Genomic DNA, 25,109 nt, shown 5'->3' with positions numbered 1-25,109 from the left:
TAGATCACTACTAGGAAAACCATAGAACAATACAGGCCCTTCGGCCCACCATGTTGTGCCGACCCTTAAACCTCACCTAAGACTATCTAACCCCTTCCTCCCACATATCCCTCTATTTTAAATTCCTCCATATGCTTATCTAACAGTCTCTTGAACTTGACCAACATACCCGCCTCCACCACCACCCCAGGCAGCACATTCCATGCACCTACCACTCTCTGGGTAAAAAAACCTCCCTCTGATATCTCCCTTGAACTTCCCACCCATTACTTTAAAGCCATGCCCTCTTGTATTGAGCATTGGTGCCCTGGGAAAGAGGCGCTGGCTGTCCACTATCTATTCCTCTTAATATTTTGTATACCTCTATCATGTCTCCCCTCATCCTCCTCCTCTCCAATGAGAACAGCCCTAGCTCCCTTAGTCTCTCCTCATAATGCATACTCTCCAAACCAGGCAGCATCCTGGTAAATCTCCTCTGCACCATTTCCAACGCTTCCACATCCTTCCTGTAATGAGGCGACCAGAACTGGACACAGTACTCTAAGTGTGGCCTAACCAGAGTTCTGTAGAGCTGCATCATTACCTCGCGGCTCTTAACTCGATCCCACGACTAATAAAAGCTAACATCCCATAAGCTTTCTTAACTACCCTATCCACCTGTGAGGCAACTTTCAGTGATCTATGGATATGAACCCCCAGATCCCTCTGCTCCTCCACACTACCCAGAATCCTGCCATTAACCTTGTACTCTGCCTTGGAGTTTGTCCTCCTAAAGTGTACCACCTCACACTTCTCCAGATTGAACTCCATCTGCCACTTCTCAGCCCAGCTCTGCATCCTATCAATATCCCTCTGCAGTCTTCAACAGTCCTCCACACTATCCACAACACCCCCGACCTTTGTGTCGTCTGCAAACTTGCTAACCCACCCTTCTACCCCCCTCATCCAAGTCATTAATAAAAATCACGAAAAGCAGAGGTCCCAGAACTGATCCTTGTGGGACACCGCTAGTCACAGCCCTCCAATCTGAATGCACTCCCTCCACCACAACCCTCTGCTTTCTACAGGCAAGCCAATTCTGAATCCACACAGCCGAGCCTCCCTGGATCCCATGCCCTCTGACCTTCTGAAGAAGCCTACCATGTGGAACCTTGTCAAACGCCTTACTAAAATCCATGTAGACCACATCCACTACAGTACCCTCATCAATCTTCCTGGTCACCTCCCCAAAAAATCCTATCAGGCTTGTGAGACATGATCTGCCCTTCACAAAGCCATGCTCATAGATCCTATCTCTAAGAATCCTTCCCAACAGCTTGCCCACCACAGAGATAAGGCTCACTTGTCTGTAATCCCTGGACTATCCCTACTACCTTTTTTGAATAAGGGGACAACATTTGCCACCCTCCAATCCTCCGATACCATTCCTGTGGACAACGAGGACTCAAAGATCCTAGCCAACGGTTCAGCAATCTCCTCCCTCACCTAGCAGAGCAGCCTGGGGAATATTCCATCAGGCCCCGAGGACTTATTTGTCCTAATATTTTCTAACAGCTCCAACACATCCTCTCTCTCGATATCTACATGCTCCAGAACATTAACCTTACCAACATTGCCCTAACATTCTTAACATTTCTGACCTCTCATCATGACTGGTATTTCGACTCTAGTAACATATGGTAAACCTCCTACAATGCCTTTACTTCTCTGCTGATAGCCAGAATTGTCCACAACACACCAGCCAAGGTCTAAAATTCTAGCATGATCTTCTTGTTTTTTTATATATACATTCCATTTCCCTATTCATAAACATGCATAATCCAACATTTTTTTTTAATCTCCGTATCAATTTGCTGTAAACCTTTAGGGGTTTACATATATGGATACCAAAATCTCTGCTCACTGCACGGTTTAAAATATACAGCCTTTTCATACCACTGCTCCCAAAATGCTTCAACTCACATTGAACTCAATCTTTCATCGTCCTGGTTATGTCACTGGAGGGTGATGGGCACACCCATCAGGGTATAGCACTCACCTCCCAGCTGACAAGTTTCCATCCACCACTAATTATAGTCTTCAACTTCCCGTTATTGAATAAATACCCCTTGTAGGGCACATTACTGAATGAATTTTGAAAGGACAAATATGCCCATGAGCCTATGAGAAATACTGGCTGGCTGTAATTGTTTCACCTATGCCTTTCACATTGTTTATTTGGCTCCTGTTAATGAATTCTGATAACTTCCCTATCTCACCATATTAGGTTGATTGGCCTCCATTAGATTGGTTTATTCAATAACATTTTCTTGAACAGATTAGCAATCTTTAATCCTTTGGAACTGCTCCTATATCTGATGATATTTGAAAGGTTGCTACCAATGCCTTTGCTATTTCTAAATTTGCTTTCAGCAACCAAGGGTGGATTCCATTGGGACAAGGTGGCTTACCAAAACTTGGTAATGCTAGTTGTACATTATCTCCAGTTGTTGCGATCCATAACTTGCCACTATCTGACTGCAGACCACATTATGTAGTCCCAATAACCACATCTACTCTGTTTATGTATAATTCAAAACAGGATAGCTGGTACTTTGTATTTGCACTGATAAGTTACCTAGAAAATTCAATATCATGCAAGAAATATTACTTTTTGCACATTTTGCTTGTGACAAAACCCAATAGCACATAAACTTTAACTATTTTTCCCAATTTTACAAGTGAACCACACACCAACTGGTTTACAAAGGAAGTACAAAGACTTGACCTCTGGTTGCGATCAAACATCATTCTGTCAAGGGGAAATACAAATTTTGTTGCTGCTTTGGCTTCCTACCACAAAACCGACCCATGATCCCATTAGATGCAATTGCCAAGATGCAAGGTTTATAGATGAAGCTGTAAGATTAGAAAAAATGTTGCAGTTTAATTTACAACTCCTTTATTTGGATAAAGGAAAGTTGCAAATGATAGTGCAACATTTTTTTAATCTTACAGCTTCATTTATAAAGTTAAAGTGGATGCAACATCACATGTGTAAGTCACAGGTCATTATGTTTAATCAGCAGCATTAGATCCATGTCACAGATTGACATGGAAACAGGATAGTGCTTTGTCATTAGAAACTGAGGTGACTCAGTTAATTAATTCAAGATAACATTCACCTCATTCTGTAGAAAATGAATGCAAAACTCAAGACAGACATTGAAGATATTTGAACACTAAATTATTCAAAGTCTGCAATGAATCTGCTCTAAAATTTTGCATTGCCTTTGTTGGATATAATTTTCCTAGAATTGTCAGATTAGAAAACCAAAAGATTGGTGCCAAGCAGAGAGACCTTGCATCATCACAATAATTCAGCAACACAACATAAGTCATGCAGAATGCTGCCTAACATACATTTTCATCACTGCCACAGAAGTTGGTGCTCTGCAGAAACTCAAATGTTGGTTTCATTTTATTAATTCTAAGTTAATAAAGAAATTAAAAAACCTCTAATTTTTGCTGAGAGAATAGAGAAAATTATACTTTGCTCTCCAGAGATAGGTGGATGGAGAGTGTGTGGCTTTGCTCCAATATCAGGGTTCCCCCTGCTCATGTGTGCCTTTGGCTTTGTGCACATTGGGCTAGATTTTGCATGACCAACCCCATGCCTTGCTCTCGCTCACCCCCTCACATAGTCCCCACTCAGCCGATTGCTTTGGAGGCTTCACTGCAATGTCCAGTCCATGAAATAGAGTGGTCACTGAGTGGGCAGCCTGGATCAGGCAACAGACCTGGGCACCTGGCCCCCACATGGCTTTAGACAGGTCATGTTGTCAAGGCCTTTTCCAATATTTCTTATAATCAGAAACATAACAGTAAAGATTTGAATATTTTTTCAAATAATCTTTATCATAGAACATTACAGCACAATACATTTTAAATACACTTTACATTTTTAACATAACAGATTTACTTCAGCTTTTAACATACAAATTAGTATTAATATTAATTTAACTTAACTTAAAAGAAAAACCCAAACCACTTAAGTTTCACTTACCTTTTCCATTCAGGTCAGTGACCCCATTTCATGAGCCCTGGTTGGCATAAAGAAGATAGGCCAGATACAAAGTGTATCCAGTCCCTCAGCTCAGCACAAGTGAGCTTCAACTCTAGACTCACTACTGAGTAGAGGTGGGTGTCAAGTGTACTCCATGCTGCAATGCACTGGTGTTGAAGTCAGGAATGTGCTGGCTTGCAAATCAGAATTAGCTGGTAGTTCTTTTTGACTGGGTGAAGAGGGGAACAATCCAAGCCATCATTTTGGGAGTGCAGGATGTTAACTCAGCTCAAGGGCAGAACCAAAAGGCATTCAACTCCTTCAAGGGCCAGTTGGTATACAATCACAGGTAGCAAGTCAACCAGCAGTCCCTATGACTTCAGAAGTAGTCCCTGTGCCAGACCAAAAGGACGTTACCTGACAACAAGGTCCATTCACTGTCAGAGCTGATCACTCAGGAATACAACCCAGCACTGGTGCAAAAGCTATGCTGCAACAAAATATTACAGACCAGGCTACTGGCACTCAAACAATGACACAGCTTCCTGAAGTGCACTGAAGGAGCTCTGCAGTATTTCAGAGAACAGCTGACAAATCATTCTGATCTGATGTTTGCACAATAACTTGCCATCATGAGCAGATAGCAATTGCCATTAACTATTCAAAAACATCTTGGATTTATGTAATGCCTCTAAAACAAAAGAACACTGAAGGTGAATAAGAATATTATCAAACAAAAATTTCACATTAAGCTACAGAAAGAGAAATCAGGACATGACCAGACACTTGGTCAAAACTATAACTTTTAAAGGAGTGTCTTAACAAAGGAAAGAAAGGTAAAGATTTGGGAAGGTTTGCCAGGGATTCTGGATCTTAGAATGGAGGCAGTTGAAGTTTCTGCCAGCAATGGAAGTGTAATTAAAATCAAGAATCATTAAGAGTCCAGAAGTGGAACAGCATCGAGATCTGAAAGGTTGCTGGAACTGGAACTTGCAGAAGTGGTGAGACGAGATGGGCCAGAAATTAGATCGGAGGAAATTAAGCCAGCTGAGAGAGAAGAGTCAGCTGCTTCTTTTCAGTTAGTAAAAAACTCAGCTAACTACAAGAGAAAATTTGGTTAGCACAAGTCAGGAATAATATGAATTCTCTTCATTATTAAAAACTAGGGCATCAGAGTGACACATCAAGTAACTCTGCTTTCTCATAGCTGCAGTGTCCCAGGTTCAGTCATGACCTCCAATGCTGTGTGGAATTTGCATGCTCTCCATGACCACATGGGTTTACTACAGGTGCACCGGTTTCCTCCCACATCCTAGTAGCAAACTGGTTAGCAAGTTAATTGGTTACTGTAAATTGCCTCTAATGTAGATGGGTCGTAGGAGAATTGGATGGGGGGGGGTGATGTTTATGGGCACTTGTACAATGTAATAATGTAGCTCGGGGAAGGGGGGAAGAAGAGACACACCCACAAAACAAGTCAAAACATAATGAGCCAGAAAAGCCACGCCCCCAGTTTGCCAGCCAGCAAAGAGTTCATGGGCTATGAATACTTCTGAATGTCTATGATGTTAAGAAAATATTACAAGTCAATTAAGCAATTACAAAAATTAATTTTAAAAGGAGATTGAAATGACCGAAAGCACTTGCAATTGAAATTATTATAGCAAACTCAATTCAAAAATGTAAAGCAGTTTATACTTTCAACTAGAGTCAAATATATTTTCACTAAGTAGGTTTGTTTGGTTTGGAAACTACAGGCAGAATGTGAAACTTTTTTTTTGATTGATGCAGATAACACTGAATTATGCAGCTCAGCAGATAAATGTACTCATAAGCACAGTTTGTAAAAAGATCTGGTGAACTAACCAAACTTGCAGATTAGACATGATAGAGTATGCCGAGTGGTTTTAATTTTATATTAACAATCATTTTGAAGTCATCAATAACTGAAACACAGACAATTAAGAATTTGATTTCTAGATTTACACTGTGCTTACCTTGTCCATGGTTTGGGACACTAGTGGATACTCTCTGATGAAGACGTTCTCCACTACATCGCCCGTGAAACACGTTTGCCTGCAAGCAGGGCAACAGATAATGCCTGAGGTAGCCAGAGCAGCACAAAAAAAAAGACACCAGATCAACAGCAGGAAATGAAATTAACCACACATACAAAAGCAACAAATACAGTTTCATCACTTAATGAAAAATAATGCCAACTTCCAAAGAGAAAATTACTTTGCAGTGATGTTATATTCAGGAAAATAACAAGCATCTTGATGGAATATACTGAAATTATGCTTGCATGTTGCACTTTTAACATACATTAAATAATTTGAAGGGTTTTACAGCTAGTGACATGCTCTTATCACTGTTGGAATGCAGGGAACAGAAAGCCAATTGACACTCATGAAGTTCCCATCATCAGCAAAATGATAGTCATCTAACATAGTGGTGTTCATACAAATATGAAAAATGGCCAGGCCACCAAGGATAACTCCTATGCTCCTCTTTAGGATCTTGTATCTGCATACTTCAGTGCAGTACTAGAATGTCAGTATTAGTTTTTGTGCTCAAGTCTCCGGAGTGGGATTTGAAACCACAAACCTCTGACTCAGATGCGAGAGAGAGATACCAATTGAATCGCAGGTGTCACAAAGCAAAGCCTGTCAGATATTATGCCGTTCCTAATTACTTAGCCTTGCAATACAGTTTGTAACAGATGCATTAACTTAAGGCAAATATATTAATGACTAACAAAAGGCAGTAAATATAAAAAGAGTGGATAAATAGCTTTATTCTATTTAAATAAAGTTGTTGCAATATTTTGCAGGATTACAGATTAAAATAACAAAGGAAACAAATAGCAATTCAGAATTGCTTAGATAGAAGGCCTTTTAAAAAACAATTGTGATTACTTTCAAATGTTTTGTTGCTAATACAATGTGTGTATAAATGGACACTGGCTTATAGTAGAGTCATGCGAAAGAATGAGCTCGATTTTGATCTGAGAAGCAGCAGAAAGCTCAAGTGACTTAGAGTTCCATAAACGTAGATGGTTAAAATGTCACAAACAGCAACATGAAAATATTCAAAAAAGCTAATGGAAAACTGTCCATTGTTTCTGGGGGACTAGAACATAAGACAGTAGAGTAGAAGTACTACAAAGTTAGCCTGGAATATTGCAAGCAGCTCTGGGGACAATACCTTTGAAAAGATTTATTGGCCTTTGTGGGAATGTAGCATGGCTACCTAGTTTTGATCCAAGGAGATGTGGCAGAAATTAGGACTGCATTCTGTTGAATTCTGTAAGGTACAACTTGATTGAGATTTTCAAGATTTATGGGTAACTACTTGAGTAAATATAAAAAAAGTAAGCTATTACTGCTGATTAGGGAAACAGAATCTAACAAAAATAAGAGCTAGGGCTTTCAGGAGAGAAATAAAGGAACTTGGAGCTTTTCAGCCAGTGGCAATAGATGCTAAGCCAATCGCTAATTTTAAATCTGGGACCAATATATTTTGTAACCAAATGTATTATGGCACATGGACTTAACCAGGTACGTGAAGCTAGGTTCCACATCTACCACAAATGTATTTGGATGGGGGGAAAACGGACTCTAGGGGCTAAGTGAGATACTCTTGCCCCTATCTGTGCATCTAGATCTTTCTTGGCAGAGAACTGGCTTGGTCCTTTTAGTGGCAACAGTGTATGCTCTTTACTGGATAAGTACAGATTCAACAACACTCAAGCAGCTCAATACCACACAAATAAAAGCAGCCTACTAGATAGGAACCCTAACCAACAGCTGAAGCATCTTCTGGCCATCATCAGCTAACAATAGCTTTAGCTTGTTCTATCAATGACCAATTGTGCAGAAACTTTCCAACACTACTTTGACAACAACTTCCAAACTTACAATTTCCACCACCTTGAATGACAGGAAAAAGTCAGTACATGGATAGAGCATCATCTCCCATCCCACACCATCCTGACTTGGACAGATCATGTTGCTGGATCAAAATCCTGGGACTTTTGACTGAACAGCAAATCGGACACATCTTCTCCACATGGACTGAAGCAGTTTAAGCAGCATACTTCTCAAGGGAAACTGAAGACAAACAACAAATGCTAGCCCAGCCAGAGCACTTATATTCTATATATTAGCAAAAAAAAAGTGCAATCATGAAGACTTTCTACTCAGTGAATCTAAATAACAGGTTTATCATTTTTGCTAAGTTTTATCATGCGAGGTGTAAAAGGTTCAGCATTGTAGAAAGCCATAATTACTTCTTAGTTCATTTTCAAGTCATCAAAAAACTAATTTTATGCTTACAAATGTGAACATAGCAAGTTTTGAAAAATATAATGGCCTGAATATTCCACCAACCATCAAGCCATCCAACTCACAGGACATCTGCCCTTAGCTGCAGCAGGTCACCAGCCTGATCTTCCTCTAAAGGTTTCCAACTCAAATAAATAAGAAAAAAAGAATGACCCTATGCATGTGGGCACAATTCCAAGCCGAGGTACTGGGAAACCTGTGGAAGTTTTCATTCCTCCACTGGAATCCATAAAGAGAACAAAGGCAGGACACAACTGTACCCAGATCAGTAAGCAGCTGTAAGAGTTTCTTGATTTCGGCTAGCACCCAACAGTCCCGAACATCCAACCAAAGGCCACAGTTACAAACAAAGTTCTTACTTCCTGCTTTGCAATTTGAGGGAGTTCTTTAAAGTGATTGGCACTCAGCTAGTGTGATGACATAATGGTTGATGGACATTTTAGATCCCGTTGAACTGCTGCCTGACAGCAACTAGCAACAGAAAAGCAAAAGCTCTCAAAGAAATCACAAGATCTCTGTGGGTGGCCTTTTGAGGCCAGCAGCTTTCCCACTGATGGCAAAATCAATGCTATTATCTCTTCCATCTCAGAGACTGCTGGACTGCTGAATAATTCTAGCAATTATTCTTTTTATTTGCAATTTGAAAATGACCACACCCAAAGAAGGAGGAATGGATTAGACTTCAAATTACTGTACATTAGATAAATTTGTCATGTTTACAAGGGTGCAATGGAATTCCTAGTTCATATGAAGCTCACACAGTATACATGGTAATAAATATAATGACGAGTGCAAAACAGCAGAATGGTGCCAAGATTGTAGTGCTATCTGAAGTACAACATTCAAATGAATGAAAATATTAATCAAACCACACGATCTAGGCTGGATTGGCATGGATGTCAACTACATGACAGACTATGCATATTAAATGTCCACTATCTACTTTGATTTTAATTTAAAGTTGTGAAAGGAATAATGAATATTGTCTTTAGCTAAAGGTACAAACACTGCATGATGATTCCTTCGAAAGAGTCTGACAGTACAACTCAATGTAGTATTGACCAGTTTTTAAGGTCGACAGCTAGGGGAACACAACAAGGTTACAAATAATTCTCATCGTTGTTTATTTGAATAAGAACACCACATGGCAAAAAAAAAGTGCTAATTGTGCCAACATCTTCATTATGTCCAGATTTCTGCAATTTGGCCTAACTCAGGACCTGAATTTCCAAGACAGCCATAAAGAGTTAACATGTTCAACTTCCTGAAACCACTTCACCCTAGAAAGAGCAACTGCTAACAACCCGTTTCCCTCTTTGCCCCCAGAAAAGTATCTAGTTTAACATTAAACAACTGAGAAGCCAAGGTGTGAACCTCCTCTAAACAGACAGCAGTTGCAAGCAAGAAAATGAACAGCACATTCTTAAATGTGAGATTGCATTACGACTATCTATCTGACCACAGCACAAACAAATAACATATACCAATGAATTGAGGTTCCACCAGTTAGAGGTGCAAAGTTTCTGCAGCAGTCACCCAGCTCCCTGCATTTGAAAATATTGTCCAAAAGATACAAGGTCAATACACAAAGAGCTAAAATAATAATTTCAGCTGAATAAAAATTTAGTTAGGCCACATTTGGAGTATTGCGTGCAGTTCTGGTTGCCACATTACAGGAAGGATGTGGAGGCTTTGGGAGAGCGTGCAGAAGAGTTTCACCAGGATGTTTACTGGATTGGAGAGTATTAACTATAGGGAGAGGCTGGACAAACTAGGATTATTTTCTCTCAAATGTCAGAAGCTGAGGGGCAAACTGATAGGACTATGTGAAATTATGAGAGTAATAGATAAGGTAGTCAGAGTCTTTCTCCCCAAGGTGGAAATGTCAAACACTAGAGGGCATAGGTTTAAAAATGGTGAAAGGGGGAAGTTTGAAGAAGATTTGCAAGGCAATTTTTTGTTTTTACACACAGAGAGTGGTAGGTGCCTGGATCATGCTGCCATGGGAGGTGGTAGAAGCAGATACAATAGCAACATTTAAGGGTCATTTAGAAAGACACGAGAACCGACAGGGAATAGAGGTATATGGATCTTGAGCAGGCACATAGGATTAGTTTAGATTGGCATCATGGTCGGCGTAGACATGGTGGGCCAAAGGGCCTGTTCCCGTGCTGTACCGTTCTGTATTCTAAAGATCCAATACAATATACCTGGTGCTCCACAGAATCTGCCCATAACCTCACCTGCTGTTAACTTCAATTAAATCAGATCTGAACATTCAATCAAAATTCTAGACTGCCATCATAGAATAAATATAAATAAAGAGATGCGAGAGAAAACTCTCAAAATAAACCACTGGCTCTACTTTGGGTCTGATCTCCCACTGAGATCCTCCTGGATCTGCCAGCAGATAAGCCACGAGCGGGCTACATTCCCTAGCAGAGGCTGTAGAGTAGCCTTCTACACAACATCTGCAAGACAAAAGGTCCTCAACCAACCAGGCCCCAACAGCCTCTGACAAGGATCACAGCAAGTTTCTGGAAAACATGGGTCACATCTCATATCCTGGGAAATATCTATGTGTCAGCAGATATTGGCAATGATGAAATTCACCACTGCTTTCAATGCGTCACCACAGGCTTTGGTCAATTATGGTAAAAAAAAATCAAGGTTTCAGACCAGGCACAAAATACAAGGTCTACCAGGCAGCTGTGATCTCTGCCATCCTAAATGTTTCTGATACCTGGACTTCAACAGGAAAGATGCTACCAGTGCAGGGGCTGCAAAACACGAAAGAGAAGAAAACCAACAGTGTCCTCTCCCAGGGCAACAACAATCAAAAATGTGCAGATGGAAATCTGGACTAAAAACAAAATGTGCTAGAATACTCAGCAAATCAGGTAGCTTCTGTGGAAGGAGAAAGAGTTACGAAGTCCCAGGTTGAAAACTCTTCATCAAACCTGTTTCTTTCCACAAATGCTGCCTCACGTGCTGAGTGCTTCCAGTATTTTTTTCAGTTTTTGATTCCCAGTATTATGGCCCTAATTACACTCAGTCAGTTCCACTGGACCTTGCCATTCACATAGACAACCGAAAATAGCAGCCTCGCAAAACAAACACTCCATCCCAATCTCTGTCACAGGAGATTACCAGGTGGACAGAGGAAGAATATTCAACGATGTGCTCAAAGTTGCCTTGAAGATGTGCACTATACCCTTTGACTCTTGTTTAACATCCAAACCCATGATGTCTCAAAGTGGAGAAGGAGCATTTGGGCTGGTATTGAGAATCTCGAGTCCATGCCTCAGGTGGGGAAGTCTGTGGTTCACATATCGATCTCAGTCACCTCAGAACCTACAAAACCCGAGGGGAAACAAGTCATCCGTGATCCCAAGGGACTGCCTAAGGAGGAGAATGATGACTGCGGGGAGGGCCTGAGAGGTGCCCAGAAGTTAAAACAAAATTAGAGGGTTGGGTTCCCAGGGGTGGGGTTCACAAGGCCTCCTCTAAAAAGCACTACTCCAAAAGAGTGTTGCAAGGACAATAACATCACCCCACATGTGAACAGAGTAGGCCATTTGGCCTCCAGTCTGCTCAGCTTTCAACAGTCACGATAATGGTGATCTCAGGTTTAAACTAAACTACCAAAACCTCCTGCTAGGTCAATATTTCACCTCTCATCATTCCATCCTCTTCTCTCTTTTGCCTGCTGCCTATCTCACTCCATCTTCTACCTCTCTCTCACTCCTGTCTTTTCTTCCAAGACAGCCTGGTGATTGTAGCCTCACTGTGGCACAATATATTTGGTTTCATGAAGACTTTTTACTGCAATGGGAACAAGGTCATACACGGCACAGGTAAACTTTCCTTCATAAACTCTCACAGAAAATAGAGAGAATAGCAGTAATTGAAGAAAATGTAGGATGTTGGATAGAGGTAGGGAAGCAATAAGGCAGGAAGGAATCTGAAGTGGATTAAGTATCAACTGTGGCTGAGTTTCTAGCAATCTTGAACTCACAACCATTTGACTTGAAGACAAGTCCCACTCTAGAACATAAAAATCTAGATTACACTTCAGTCCAGCAGAGATTGCATTCATCATTCTGATGAGATGTTAAACATTTTAAACCAAACTCCTACCCATCTCCTTTCATCATTTAGTGCAACGTACCACTGCAAAAGATACACATCCATAGCTGCTGAGTTTAATTTAAATAATGAATTGCAATCAAATCATTAAAATACTGTCTCATAGGAAAGACAGTTGTGGATTTCTTTCTTTCTTTTTCAATCTTTTTATTAGTTTACAAATTAACACAGATTAATATATCAATGTTTATACATGTAATACACAGAGATCAGGAGAATCATGACATGGATAATCATAAAAAACAATAGAGTATAAAAAAATCTGTAGATCCAATGATCTGTTAGTGAATGAATATAATATAAAAGAAAAAGATTATAAAATATAAAAAAAGAAAAAACCCAAAACAATAAGAAAAATTATAAACAATATATCAAACCAAACTAAGCTAAAGAAAAAAAATTTCAAAAAAAACAGAAAAAAAACTGGACTAAAATTTCTCAATAGAAACAGAGCAATATTATGTCGTCAACTCCGTTCCTCTAAATTGAAAGGTTATTATAAGGGGATCTATATCATGTGAAAATATTGAATAAATGGACTCCAAACTTCCTCAAATTTAAGCGAAGGATCAACAGTACCACTCCTAATTTTTTTCCAAGTTTAAACATGATATAGTTTGAGAGAACCCATTATATGGTTAGCAGAGGCAGATAAATGGCCAGATTCTATCCTTGGTAAACCAAAAATTGCAGTGATAGGATGAGGTTGTAAGTTGTGGATTTGATGATTAAATTATACTTAAGAAATTTTTCTTTTAAACTTTCAATTGCTCAGAATATCTTCTTACACTGCAAAGCTTTTATTCACAATTGGGTACTCATTTTGTTGGTCATTCACTTGACTTGGTATAGCACTAATACCATCGCCGAATGAGTCATGTAGACTCCAGAGCCAAGGAAATGAACAGTATTAACAAAAACGTTTATGTCAAAGATCAACAAAATGGGGGAGGATGGAAAGTGAACCCACACAAAGTAGGCCCATCTTTGTTTAATCATCTCACCATTTCCTCCCACAAAGTCTTTCAGATACAGTGGTACAGTAAAGTATCTTATGAGGGAATGCATGGCAGTTTATTTCCATGCTAATATTAAAATTTGCTGGGTTACTTAAGGAAAGCTTTGCGTGGTAGTGGGGAAAGGCAAGTATGAACTGGGGGCCCGCATATTTCAACCAGTGATGCACACGAGTCATCTGCCTCAACAACTGTTTATTCATGTATTCCTCACACTCTCATTTGATGTTGCATTTTTCCTTTTAACCATTTTTACCAATTGTCTACATCTTCAAATCTAATTCTACTTACAATTAGGTGCTTACTTTAAATGATGAAAATTTCAAGTATTCTTTCATTTAAATTCAACTGAGTAGAAAGGAAATGCAAGAATCAAACTGTCCTCATTCATCTTCCTCACCTTACACTCCAAACAATTCTGCTTTGGTCAACTAGGATTCATTTCCCTCTCTCAGGTAGCACCAAATTCAATTGTCACCTTGTGACAACCTTTGTCTCCACTCCATTTGTTCTCATCACCCCTCCCCCTCTCTGCAGATTAAAACACACTTGCTCGTCCTGATGATAGGGCTCGACCTGAAAAGTCAACTATTTATTTCTCTCCATAGATGCTGCCTGACCTGCTGAGTTCCTCCAGCATTTTGTGAGACTTGCTTTCTTACTTTTCCAGTTCAGATGAAGGATCATTGACCTGAAACTCTGAAATGCCTTTGAATATTTTAGTACGTTATTTTTATTTGCTTACTGGACAGCACTGGCAATGCTGGCACTTATCGTCCATCTCTAATTTGCTCTGAACTGAGGTGGCAGTTAAGAGTCTGTTTACCATTCCTGAGATTAGTTATTCCAAATTTAATTACTAAATTTCTCAGCTACCATGATGGGCTTCAAATTCATGTTTCTAGATCAAGGGTCCAAAACTCTGCTTGACAGTCCAATACTTTAACCTCTACACTACAGTACTGCTGCTATTAATGGTGCTACATAAATAGCAATAGGAGAAATAAAGCTCATTCATTTAACTACATTATTGGCTTCACTATTTACTGAATTCAAATAGAACTTCTGTCATTGCACACAAAATGCTGGATGAACTTAGCAGGTTAGGCAGCATCTATGGAGGGAAATAAACAGTCAACCTTTTGGTCGAGGCCCTTCATCAGGACTAGTCCAGTATTTTGTGTGCATTGCCCCAGGATTCCAGCATCTGCAGAATCTCTTGTGTCTCCAAATTTCTGTCATTGTTCCTTGCATTCTCTAGCCGCACCATCCCCTTTCTTTTTTGTAGTTGTGGACTCTTCTGCAATATATTTTAAAAAAACATGGTTGAAAAGGCCACCCAGATTATCTCTTCTTTGCTGTACAAAGCATTTAGTTCTCAGTGGGAAGCCTCCCTTCAAAAATGAACATCTGAATAAAATTATGGGGAAGGCTCTGCATCTCAGCATTCTTTTGCATAATGTACAAGCGCACCAGCAAGATGCTCATTGAACTCCAATTTGCCTTCAATGTATTCTTGGAAACCTAACCAGATATTGTGTCTTGGTTTCTTTGTCTAAACTTTAGACACAGTGAACTTTGCCTTCTGTTACCATTTCAAGTGCTCATTCTTCACATGAACACAATATCAAAAAGGAACAGGCCACAGTCTCTCAAGTCTGCTCCAATACTGATGATTACCTTACATCACACCCTCTGCATGAACATGAATAAATAATTTCTGGTTTATACCCTTTACAACTACCACTGGCTTCAAATGTGCACCACCTTACAGATCACTAGTAATTGTAGGGTGGACAACTGGACCAATCAGATGCAAGCTGAGTTTGGTGATGGTGGCATCAGTCTGTGATGGGCCTCACATGGACAGGCAGCAGGTGAGAGTTTAGAAGATTTTTCAGTTTGTTCACAAAGATCCCACAATAAAAAAAATACATTTCCCAATTTTGAATGACCTCCAATGACAAAGATGGCCATTTTGATAGCAACTGTGTAACATAAACCTAACAGCTCCTACCATCAGATTACAGCAGTAATACATCCATTAACAGCACTCAGAATAGAGCAGGCTAAAATTGATTCACTTTCTACCCAAATTCAAAACAACTGATTAGGGTTTTGAAAATGGGGAGGGCCACTGGTTATTGTTTAACATCAAACAACTGGAGTAAGGCATCAATTTACATTTTTAAGCAAGCTTCTACTCGATAAAGGCAGGTGTGTCAACTTGCCAGTTTACAACTTAGCCTGCAGGTTGTAACAGGAAGGCCTTATTTGTTAATCGGTGGGTCACCCTATCCAACGTTGGTTTTAACTGCTGTTGAAACTCGCTATCATGTGACTCCACCTTACCTCAGGCACACTTTTCTAAACACCCCTTCAATGGAATTTAGGGTGCAACTGCAAGGTAGCATAAAAATTGACAAATAACTTCCAAACCCCAGATTCCAAGCCTTACCAGTTACACCCATCAGGTTTTGCCCCAACCAAACTATGGAGATTTCTGATCCCAAGTATTTAAGGCCTATTATTTAGTAACTGGAATATTTAATTAAACTGGATACTTTATGAATATATAGAGTAGGACACGCAATAAGTTAGCCCAAGCGGTGCTTGGAAAGGAAATGATTTCACATACTTGTACTGAACATTTATACACTACCTGTGAAAGGAGCAGCAACTGGCGGCAATGCTCATCCACAAAACCTGCTTTGCAAACTAAACTTACCACAGCATCACTGGAGAACCCAGTTGAAATATTTGTCTCTTCTATAATTTTCCCTCAGACTGCTAACAGCACTATCTCACATTGACTACAGTTTCACAGTACCATCTCGAGCACTCTTCCTCACTTATTATCGTTAACATAAAGATCCAGTTGAGATCAGCAGCTTACTGCAGAACACATTGGAATTTCTTGAAATATAACCCAGTAGCCATAAAACTTCAGCTGTCTCATTTTAAATAGCATATAAATGATGTTTAGTATATATATGGAACATAGATAGTTAATAGTGTTTAAAGTAGTATTCAAGTTATAAATGTCATGATAAGCAGGGTGCACTAATCCCGAAATTGCAAATAGGTTGCTCTTCATTCTTTACAACATCTAAAATATTTAGTGGTCAGGAATTTTCATCGGAGTAATATCAGCAGATGGGGGTGGAAAGTCAGTTCAGCCTGGCTCCATAAATCCTACTTCTGCGTTTTTTCTGCAGAAAGTTGCACAAAAATAGATTCAACTTGCCAAACATGGATGGCTACATTCAAATCAAACCAAAGCAACAAGTGAGTGATGAACTTGTCATTTACCTTCTAGAAACATAGAATACTATGACAGCTGCTATTTTCCAGGACTCCAGGATTGTTTAGGTGGTATAAGCTAGTTTAAAACTGAGGCTGACATTAACCAAGTGAATCAATTCAATACAACCATTGAAAATGTGGATGAAATACAAGCTCCGGTTCCAGATACCACCAGCAATGCCACAGTGCGATTGATGGCTAGGACACATTGCAATCATTTTTCAGCCACATCCTACTCCACACAGAGGAGTCCCAATGGGAGCTCAGCAATAATACAATAAATAGCCTATTCCTGGAAAGTGGGTTAGAGTCACAAGCAAAACAATAAGGACAATACAATGCTGACTACAAATCAAGTTACTATTGAAGCAGAAAATACAGCCTATTAATTCAAGTTAAAAAAAAGTTAAACAGAATCTTTGTTCTGGGAGAAGATAACCTAAGCAGATGATGATGATGATGATGATGATAATAAGAGGTCACAAAAATGTTCTGCTTCTACAACTCCTACATCCATTTAACTGACAATATTAGACAGATGAGTGAACTCCTCCATATACCATAGTCTCCGGCATTAAGTTTTCAGTTATACTCAGCATATATTTTAACTACATTTAGTACAAATGTACAATTAGATGTGAATTTTACGCTATCGCGTATTGTTAGCATTTATGATTACCCTCATTTGTAATATAGAAAAACATGTTATGCCATAAAACACGTGCAACTTAATTAAAACTATAAAGAGAAGTAAAACAGACTTCAAGTACCTCCCTCTGTCCTTGCAGCAACAAAGCTCTCTCCTGCTTCAAAGCAGCCTAACAAATCCCCCCTCAAATTTGTAAAATACTCAGGATTATATTCCACACAAAGAGCTGTGTCACATTTCAGCTGTCTCTTTTTGTCTTTTGCTGTGATGCAATGATTTGACTGTATGTAAATCATCACCAAGACTGCAGTAATAGACCTCCAACTCTTTTCTCAAAGTACTGAACCTTTCAAAGACCCAATTGTTTTGTGTTTTTTTTGGACAAATAGAGCAATGCATTTGATGATTTTTATTTATGATGTCTAATAACATAAATTATTCATGGTCACATGTAGTTTTTTTTGCCTTTCATCTGGAACAAGAAATGCTATTTACTCTATGAAGCCAACAGAAATAATCCAAAGTGATACTAGGAGAGTTTCTTCCAAACATTATACCGGTTTGGTAGAGTGCAAGACCCTCTCCTCAATTTGGACCCAAATGCTAATATTACGGTGGAGCTGACCTTGTTCTGTGTGATGTTTCACAATCACCCAGGTCATGCTGTACCCTCATCTACTCACTTGTTGTACCTTGTGAAATAGAACAGTGAATTCTTACTGTTGCTTTACTATTGCCAGCCAAAAAAAAACGATAACCATGAATTGACAAAGCTCCAGTTCCAATGTATGCCATTTTGCCTCCGGGGAAGTTTCCGGCACTGAACTATATCCAGTTGGTTTTGTAATGTGGTGAACGTTTTAATAAAGTTGACTCTAAGCAAATATTTGCATCTTAACTGTGTATTCATAGATTTTCACAAATGCATAAATTATAGACATCTTGTTGGAGCAAGGGAATGTAACTTAATTCAGAGCTCCAAAAGACTGTTTCTGAATAGTGTATCTTTTCTCTGGGCAGGCAACGTCATGCTGCAAAACAAAAATAATTACTTTCAGAAAATAGGCAGCAGTAAAATCAAAACTAAAAGTCAAGCTGTGATCCGTCCCCTGTACTGAGGCAGTTCCATTGCAGGTAACTATAACAGCAAAATTGAATCCTGCAGCATTCAGAGGAAAGAAAGGAGAGATTTAACAAATGGAAAACAGCCCAAATTCCTTTTAAAGATTGGAAGGACATTAACTCAGAAACTTTGCTAAGCAATGGTCAGATGGATAAAAGGTTTAAAGAGAAACTTTATCATCAAAAGAACAAACTTAAAAACACTATCCAAAAAGAAGAATGAAGTAAAATGTGGTTAGTACCAAATCATTCTGTCAGACAGTTTGGAATGAATGGTTTTTAGAATATTGCAGGAGGAAAAAGGAAGGAAATGTTGTATAGATCAAAAAAAAAAGTAAAAGTCGGATTATGTTCAAGTTAAAATCACTGTACTTAATTGCCATCTTTCTCAGCCCATATGATGAAATTGGAAAATGTTGATGGCCTTCTTTACTAGTTATTATACATCAATAATAGACATGGAAGCTTTATCAACAGCTTATTATGTCAGTCCTGTGCTCACCCTTCCAGAGATACTCCTTTTGTCCTTTTCATGATATGCCTCTTCTCTCTGTAGCTTTAAAATAATTTGTTTTCTCTGTATTCTAGTTCTGATGAAGGACCTTTGACCCGAAACATTAACTCTGCTGCTCTTTCCAGTGGTGCTGCCTGAACTGCAAAATATTTCCAGCAATTTCTGTTTTTAAAGCAGTTTTTCTTCACATAACTTTTTAGTGAAGGTTAAGGACCCCATTCAAATGAATAGGACACCACCAGCTGCAGCTCAGGGCAGTGTATGGTCTCTCAGCTCAGTAGATTATGGAACGTTCCTGCACTCAATGCTGAATAAAAGTCCAGTATGCTGACAAACACACACACACAGAGCAAGATGGTGCTTTGTACAAAACTGCCAACTAGTCATCATTGCGAGTGAGCCCATTGTCTGGCAATCATGCTTCCTACAAGACAATAGACTGTTTTTCCAAACTATCACAATAGCTATGAAGATGTTTGCATCGTGAAAGATGCTATTCAAAATGTTTTTCTTTCCATGGATACAATTTTACTAAGTACATAAGTTCTTGAGTTGAAATGGCTTTAATCAAAAGCCAGAAATGCAGTATACTTGGAATATTTTATTATTTTATTTATTTTTGGGATGGGGGCATTGCTGAAGAGACCAACATTTATTGTCCATCCCTGACAGACCTTGAGAGATGGTGATGAGCTACTTTCTCAAATTGCTGTAGTCCTCCCAAAGATACTCCCACACTACTATTGGGAAGGAAAGTAGGTTCCAGGATTTAGACCCAGTGTCAATGAAGGTCCAGTGATATATTCCCAAATCAGGTGGTGTGAGATTGGAAGGAACCTGCAAGTGGTGAAGTTCCCATGCAGCTCCTACTTTTGTCCTTAGTGGTAGAGGTCGCAGTTTTGGAAGGCGCTGTCAGAGTAGCCTGGGTGAACAACTGTGGGGCATTTTGTACATGACACACAATGCGGTGGTTGTTTGCTGACAGTGGAGGGAATGAACATTTTGGGTTGCAAATCAAGATGCTGCTTTGCCCTGGATGGCGTCAACCTTCTTGAGTGTTGGTGGAACTGAATTCATACAAATGTAGAGTATTCCATCACCTAGTATGTGCCTTGTAGTATCAAGGTAGTGAGTCATTCACCACACGATGCCCAGCCTCTGACCTGCTCTTGTGGTCATGGTATTTGGGTAGCTGGTCTAATTGAACTTCTGGTCAGTGGCAAACCTCCCCATTCCCCCACCCCCAGGATGTTCATGGTTGGGGATATGGCAATGGGTACATCAAGGGTAGGTTGTTAGATCTTCTCACACAGGAGATGGGCATTGACTGGCACGTGTATGCCAGAATTCCCTAGAAATGATGCTTACCTTCCAAATTTTGTTATCCTTGTTTGGTCTTTAGATTTTTCTTCTTAAAAGGATGACAATCTGTCACTGTCAAAGCAAAAAGTATCCTCCTGTTATTTAATTCAACGCATAACAGAGCAAGGCTTGGTGAAGTAAAACATTGCAATCACTGTTGGTGTCAGTGAAAGCAACGTTTGATATACAAGCTCCTTATTCGGCTTGGTCCATGTTATAACTCGATAATACAAGGCACAGGATAAAAATATTAACAGGAAGAAATATGCAGTGGCATTAAAGTCCTTATATATCAGCCCAAGGTTTTAATTGAAGGTCCAGTAAGGTTTCCCTTTGTGGATTGAAGATTGAGAGCTTATGGCAAATGAAATTGAACAAAAAAATGTATAAACCAATGCATCCACGAATCCATGCTGGAATCATTGCAACGCTATTGCAGATCATATTAATGGGAGTACATGTGCAGAGATAGCAGTACACCCGAGGATTGTAGAACACAGCAAAGGAGAGCCAACAAATTAGAGTACGAGAGTAAACTGGCAAAGAATACAAATTATAGATATGCAAAAACAGAAAGACTAACAAGGGCAAGTACAGATGGAAAAACTTGTATTGGAAATAAGGAACTCACAAATTAAATTCCATCTTCATACAAGGCAAAAACCTGCCAGGAATGCTCGACAACGAAAGGTCTCGTGAAAATACGGATTTGAAGAAATTTATTACTGGAAAAGAAAATATTAAAGAAGATGGTGACACTGAAACCAGATAAAACCCAAAGACCTGATGAATCTACATCCCAGAGTTTTTTTAAAAAAATTTAGGGACAAGGGATGAATTGGTCTTTCAGAAACCTACGGATTCTGGAATGGTTCCTGCAGACTGGACCCCATTATTGAGGAAGGAGGAGAGAGAAAAAGGCGGCTAAACAGGAAATGTTGGCAACTATATGAAGGATGTATTAATACTTAGAAAAGAATAGAATGACTGATGGAAGGGAAACAGTGTTGGGCTAATCCATTGTTTTTTTTTGATGCGAGGTGTAAATACTGGAGGAACCGGATGATTTAGTGCATTCAGATTTTCAGTAAGATCCCACACAAGGTTGTTCATCGGGGTTAGACTACGTGGAATTGGGAGTAATGCACTGACATGGATTGAAGAATGGTTAACAGACAGAAAGCGAACAGCGGGGATAAGAGGGTCTTTCCCAGAATGCCAGGGTGAGATTTGCAAGATGCTGTGGGGATCAGTGCTTGGGCTCCTGCCAATCAGAGTCCATATAAACAAATTGGCTGAGGGAACACAATTTCCCATTCCTAAGTTTACGGATGGTACAAGACTAGGTGGTATTTTAAGGAGGGAGGAGGATGTAGAGGCTGCAAGGGGACATGGACAAGATGAATGAGTGAGCATATAGCAGGTGGAATATAATGCAAAGAAATTAGACGTTATCAATTTTGGTGCACAAACCAGAGAAGCAGAGTACTTAAAAGAGAGAGATGGAGTAGCTGTGGTCTGTATCTAGAAATATGAGACACAAGATCAATGAAACTTAAAATTTCTTACATAGATGCTTCCCTGACTGAGGGGTCCAGATCCAGGGTCAGTGTCAAAATAAACAGTAGGTTATTTAGGATGGAGAACAGCAGAAATTTCTTGATCTGAAAGTAATGAACTTTCAGAATTCTCTACCCCCAAAGGGCTATGGAAGCTCAATCACTGAGTTCATTTGAAATAGAGATCGATAAATTACTGGATATTAAGGGAATCAAGAGATGAGGATCATGCAGGGAAATGGAGCAGAGGTAGAAGATCAGCCATGATCTCGATGAAAGGCAGAACAAGTTTGAAGGGCCGGATGGCCTACGCATGCTGCTAGGTTGTAAAAATAACTTTAATTACAGCAATATAATTATTTTTTATCAAGCAAAATTGAAATTTTCTTATGATTTAAATTCTGCTGCTTTAACTCAAGAAACATTGCAACTTGATGATAATAGGCAACGTTTCCAAAAAAAATTACTGAACCATTAATATTGGCAGAACAAATCTAAAAGCCCCATCAAGTTATCCAACAGAACGTGTCAGCAATATTAAACTAGCTAAATGTGGCATGGAGAATGAGGTGTACAAATCTGAAAGCAAGCAAATATTTGGTCAGTACCACTTGCCTGGTATCTTTCCATATTTTGAGATGTGGAACACAAACATTATCCCCAAATCACCCAGGAAATTGGGAAAATCATCCCAAGGATGCTCTACCTATCTTACCTCTCTACCTAGAAGGAATGCACCATCATTAGCAAGACCATGACAAACTTTATTTAAACTGTTATGTATTAATACATTTTAAATATCTTACATAAAACAAGTTTAGGAGATGTATTACATATTAAATCAATTTCTACTTTAGATTCACAGTGATTCATGTAACCCTTTTAATGATTTCTTTTGTTTATGTAACAAATTATGTAATTGTTTAATAACATGAATTTTAGAAAATTAAGGCTTACATTAGTGACATTTACAAAACAAATGCAGTCATAAGAAAACACAAGTTATAACTGCACAGAGCATCTTGATAACAAACTGTGGCGACTCACCGTCTAGTCGGGCAAACCAGCTCGGCAGTCGGGTCACGCGGCGTCGGAGCGACGAAGCCCAAGATGGCGGCGGGCCTCGTCTTTCCGAGCGACGGGGAGAACCTGCGCGTGGGGAAAGTCCTGATGACGTAGGACTTACGTCATTGCCAGTTGTTTTGGGCGGGAACATTCTCCCTTAAAGGGCCCGCGCAAGGCGGGAAAATAAACCAGTTGTTTAGCAATCCTCCGAGTAGAGTCTTGTTTTATTCCGCGGTAGCAACCGCTACATTGGTGACCCCGACGGTCCAAACGGCTTTTGAACCCGCGAAATGGACAACAGTGCAGCAGCCAACGCAGTGGACCTCAAGCTGCCCACCTTTTGGACACTTCGGCCCAGCGTCTGGTTTGACCAGGCCGAAGCGCAATTCCACCTTCGGCAGATCACCTCCGACTCCACGAAGTACTACCATGTGGTTAGCTCTCTGGACCAGGAGACAGCCGCCCAGGTTGGAGACTTCATCCAGTCGCCTCCGGAGGAAGATAAGTACCCGGCTTTCAAAGACCTTTTGATCCGGACCTTCGGCCTCTCCCGTCGTGAGCCCGCCGCCCGCCTGCTTCATCTGGATGGCCTGGGGGACAGATCCCCATCCGCCCTAATGAATGAGATGCTGGCATTGGCCGAGGGACACAAGCCACGCCTGATGTTCGAACAGGCCTTCCTCGAACAGCTCCCCGATGACATCCACTTGTTGTTAGCTGACGCACAGTAAGTCGACGACGAACTGCCCAGCTACAGAACCGCAGTCTCGGGTCTGCAGCTCCGAGATTTCTTGGTTGGTCCAGGTCAGCAGACCCTACTTTGCGACGTTGCGACTGGTCAGCCCCGCCCTATAGTCCCTGCAGCCTGGCGGAGACGCGTTTTTGACTCGGTACATGGGTTGGTGCACCCGTCCATCAGATCTACTGTCCAACTGGTCGCCAGCAAGTTTGTCTGGCATGGCCTGCGCAAACAGGTCAGTGAGTGGGCCAGGACTTGTCCGCACTGCCAGACGTCAAAAATCCAGTGACGCACCAAGGTCCCACCACAGCAGTTCGAGCCTACCCGTAGGAGGTTCGACCACATACACGTCGACCTCGTGGGCCCTCTGCCGGTTTCAAGAGGAGCCCGGTACCTCCTCACCATCGTGGACCGGTTCACGAGGTGGCCTGAGGCAACCCCCCTGACTGACATCACAACTGATTCCTACGCCCGGGCGCTGCTCACAACTTGGGTCTCACGTTTTGGTGTTCCGGCCCACATCACTTCAGACAGAGGCACCCAATTCACTTCCAGTCTCTGGGCTGCATTAGCGAACCTGCTAGGGATGCAGCTGCACACCACCACGGCCTACCATCCTCAATCAAACGGGTTGGTGGAACGTTTTCACCGCCATCTGAAATCGGCCTTGATGGCCCGCCTGAAGGGTCCTAACTGGGTTGACGAGCTGCCTTGGGTCCTGCTCGGCATACGCACTGCCCCCAAAGAAGACCTCCGCACTTCGTCAGCTGAGCTTGTATACGGGGCGCCACTAGTTGTCCCCGGGGATTTCATACCTGCCCTTCGGGACCAAGGGGAACAACCCCCAGCAGTCCTACAAAGACTGCGCGAGAAGCTTGGCGCCTTGGCCCCGATTCCCACCTCATGGCACGGTCAAGCCCCATCCTGCCAGCCCAAGGAACTACGGGACTGTAAGTTTGTTTTCGTTCGCAGGGGCACACCTCGGGCGCCATTGCAACGACCATATGAGGGACCGTTCCGAGTCATACGGAATAACGGATCCACTTTTATTTTGGACAGTGGAGGCAGGGAACAGGTTTTCATGGCGGACCGCCTCAAACCAGCCCATTTGGATCCGCAACAGCCTGTCGAGGTTGCCATGCCGCGACGCAGAGGCCGCCCCCCTAAGCGGCAGCTGGCACAGCCCACGGACCTTGGGGACTGTATCGCCGGTTCTGGGGGGGGTTGTGTGGCGACT

At 40.8% G+C, this 25,109-nt stretch overlaps 1 protein-coding gene across 5 annotated transcripts in view; it reads right to left on the bottom strand.

Annotated features, from left to right (window-relative positions):
* The window catches only part of trim66 (tripartite motif containing 66), a 160,991-nt gene that overhangs the window by 45,000 nt on the left and 90,882 nt on the right, over positions 1-25,109 (bottom strand). For 4 of the 5 annotated variants that reach the window (XM_052029215.1, XM_052029213.1, XM_052029211.1 and 1 more), the window contains one exon: positions 6,043-6,146. In XM_052029215.1, the coding sequence (XP_051885175.1) occupies positions 6,043-6,051 (9 nt within the window). In that variant the 5' untranslated portion in view covers positions 6,052-6,146. Of the gene's footprint in view, positions 1-4,045; positions 4,107-6,042; positions 6,147-25,109 lie in introns of those variants that run through there. The other variant, XM_052029216.1, reaches the window with a different exon arrangement.

Source organism: Pristis pectinata, chromosome 14 (genome assembly GCF_009764475.1).
Source record: "Pristis pectinata isolate sPriPec2 chromosome 14, sPriPec2.1.pri, whole genome shotgun sequence".
NCBI lineage: Eukaryota > Metazoa > Chordata > Chondrichthyes > Rhinopristiformes > Pristidae > Pristis > Pristis pectinata.
The sequence above is the reverse complement of the archived record's forward strand: the minus strand, read 5'-3'. Positions and strand labels throughout refer to the sequence as shown.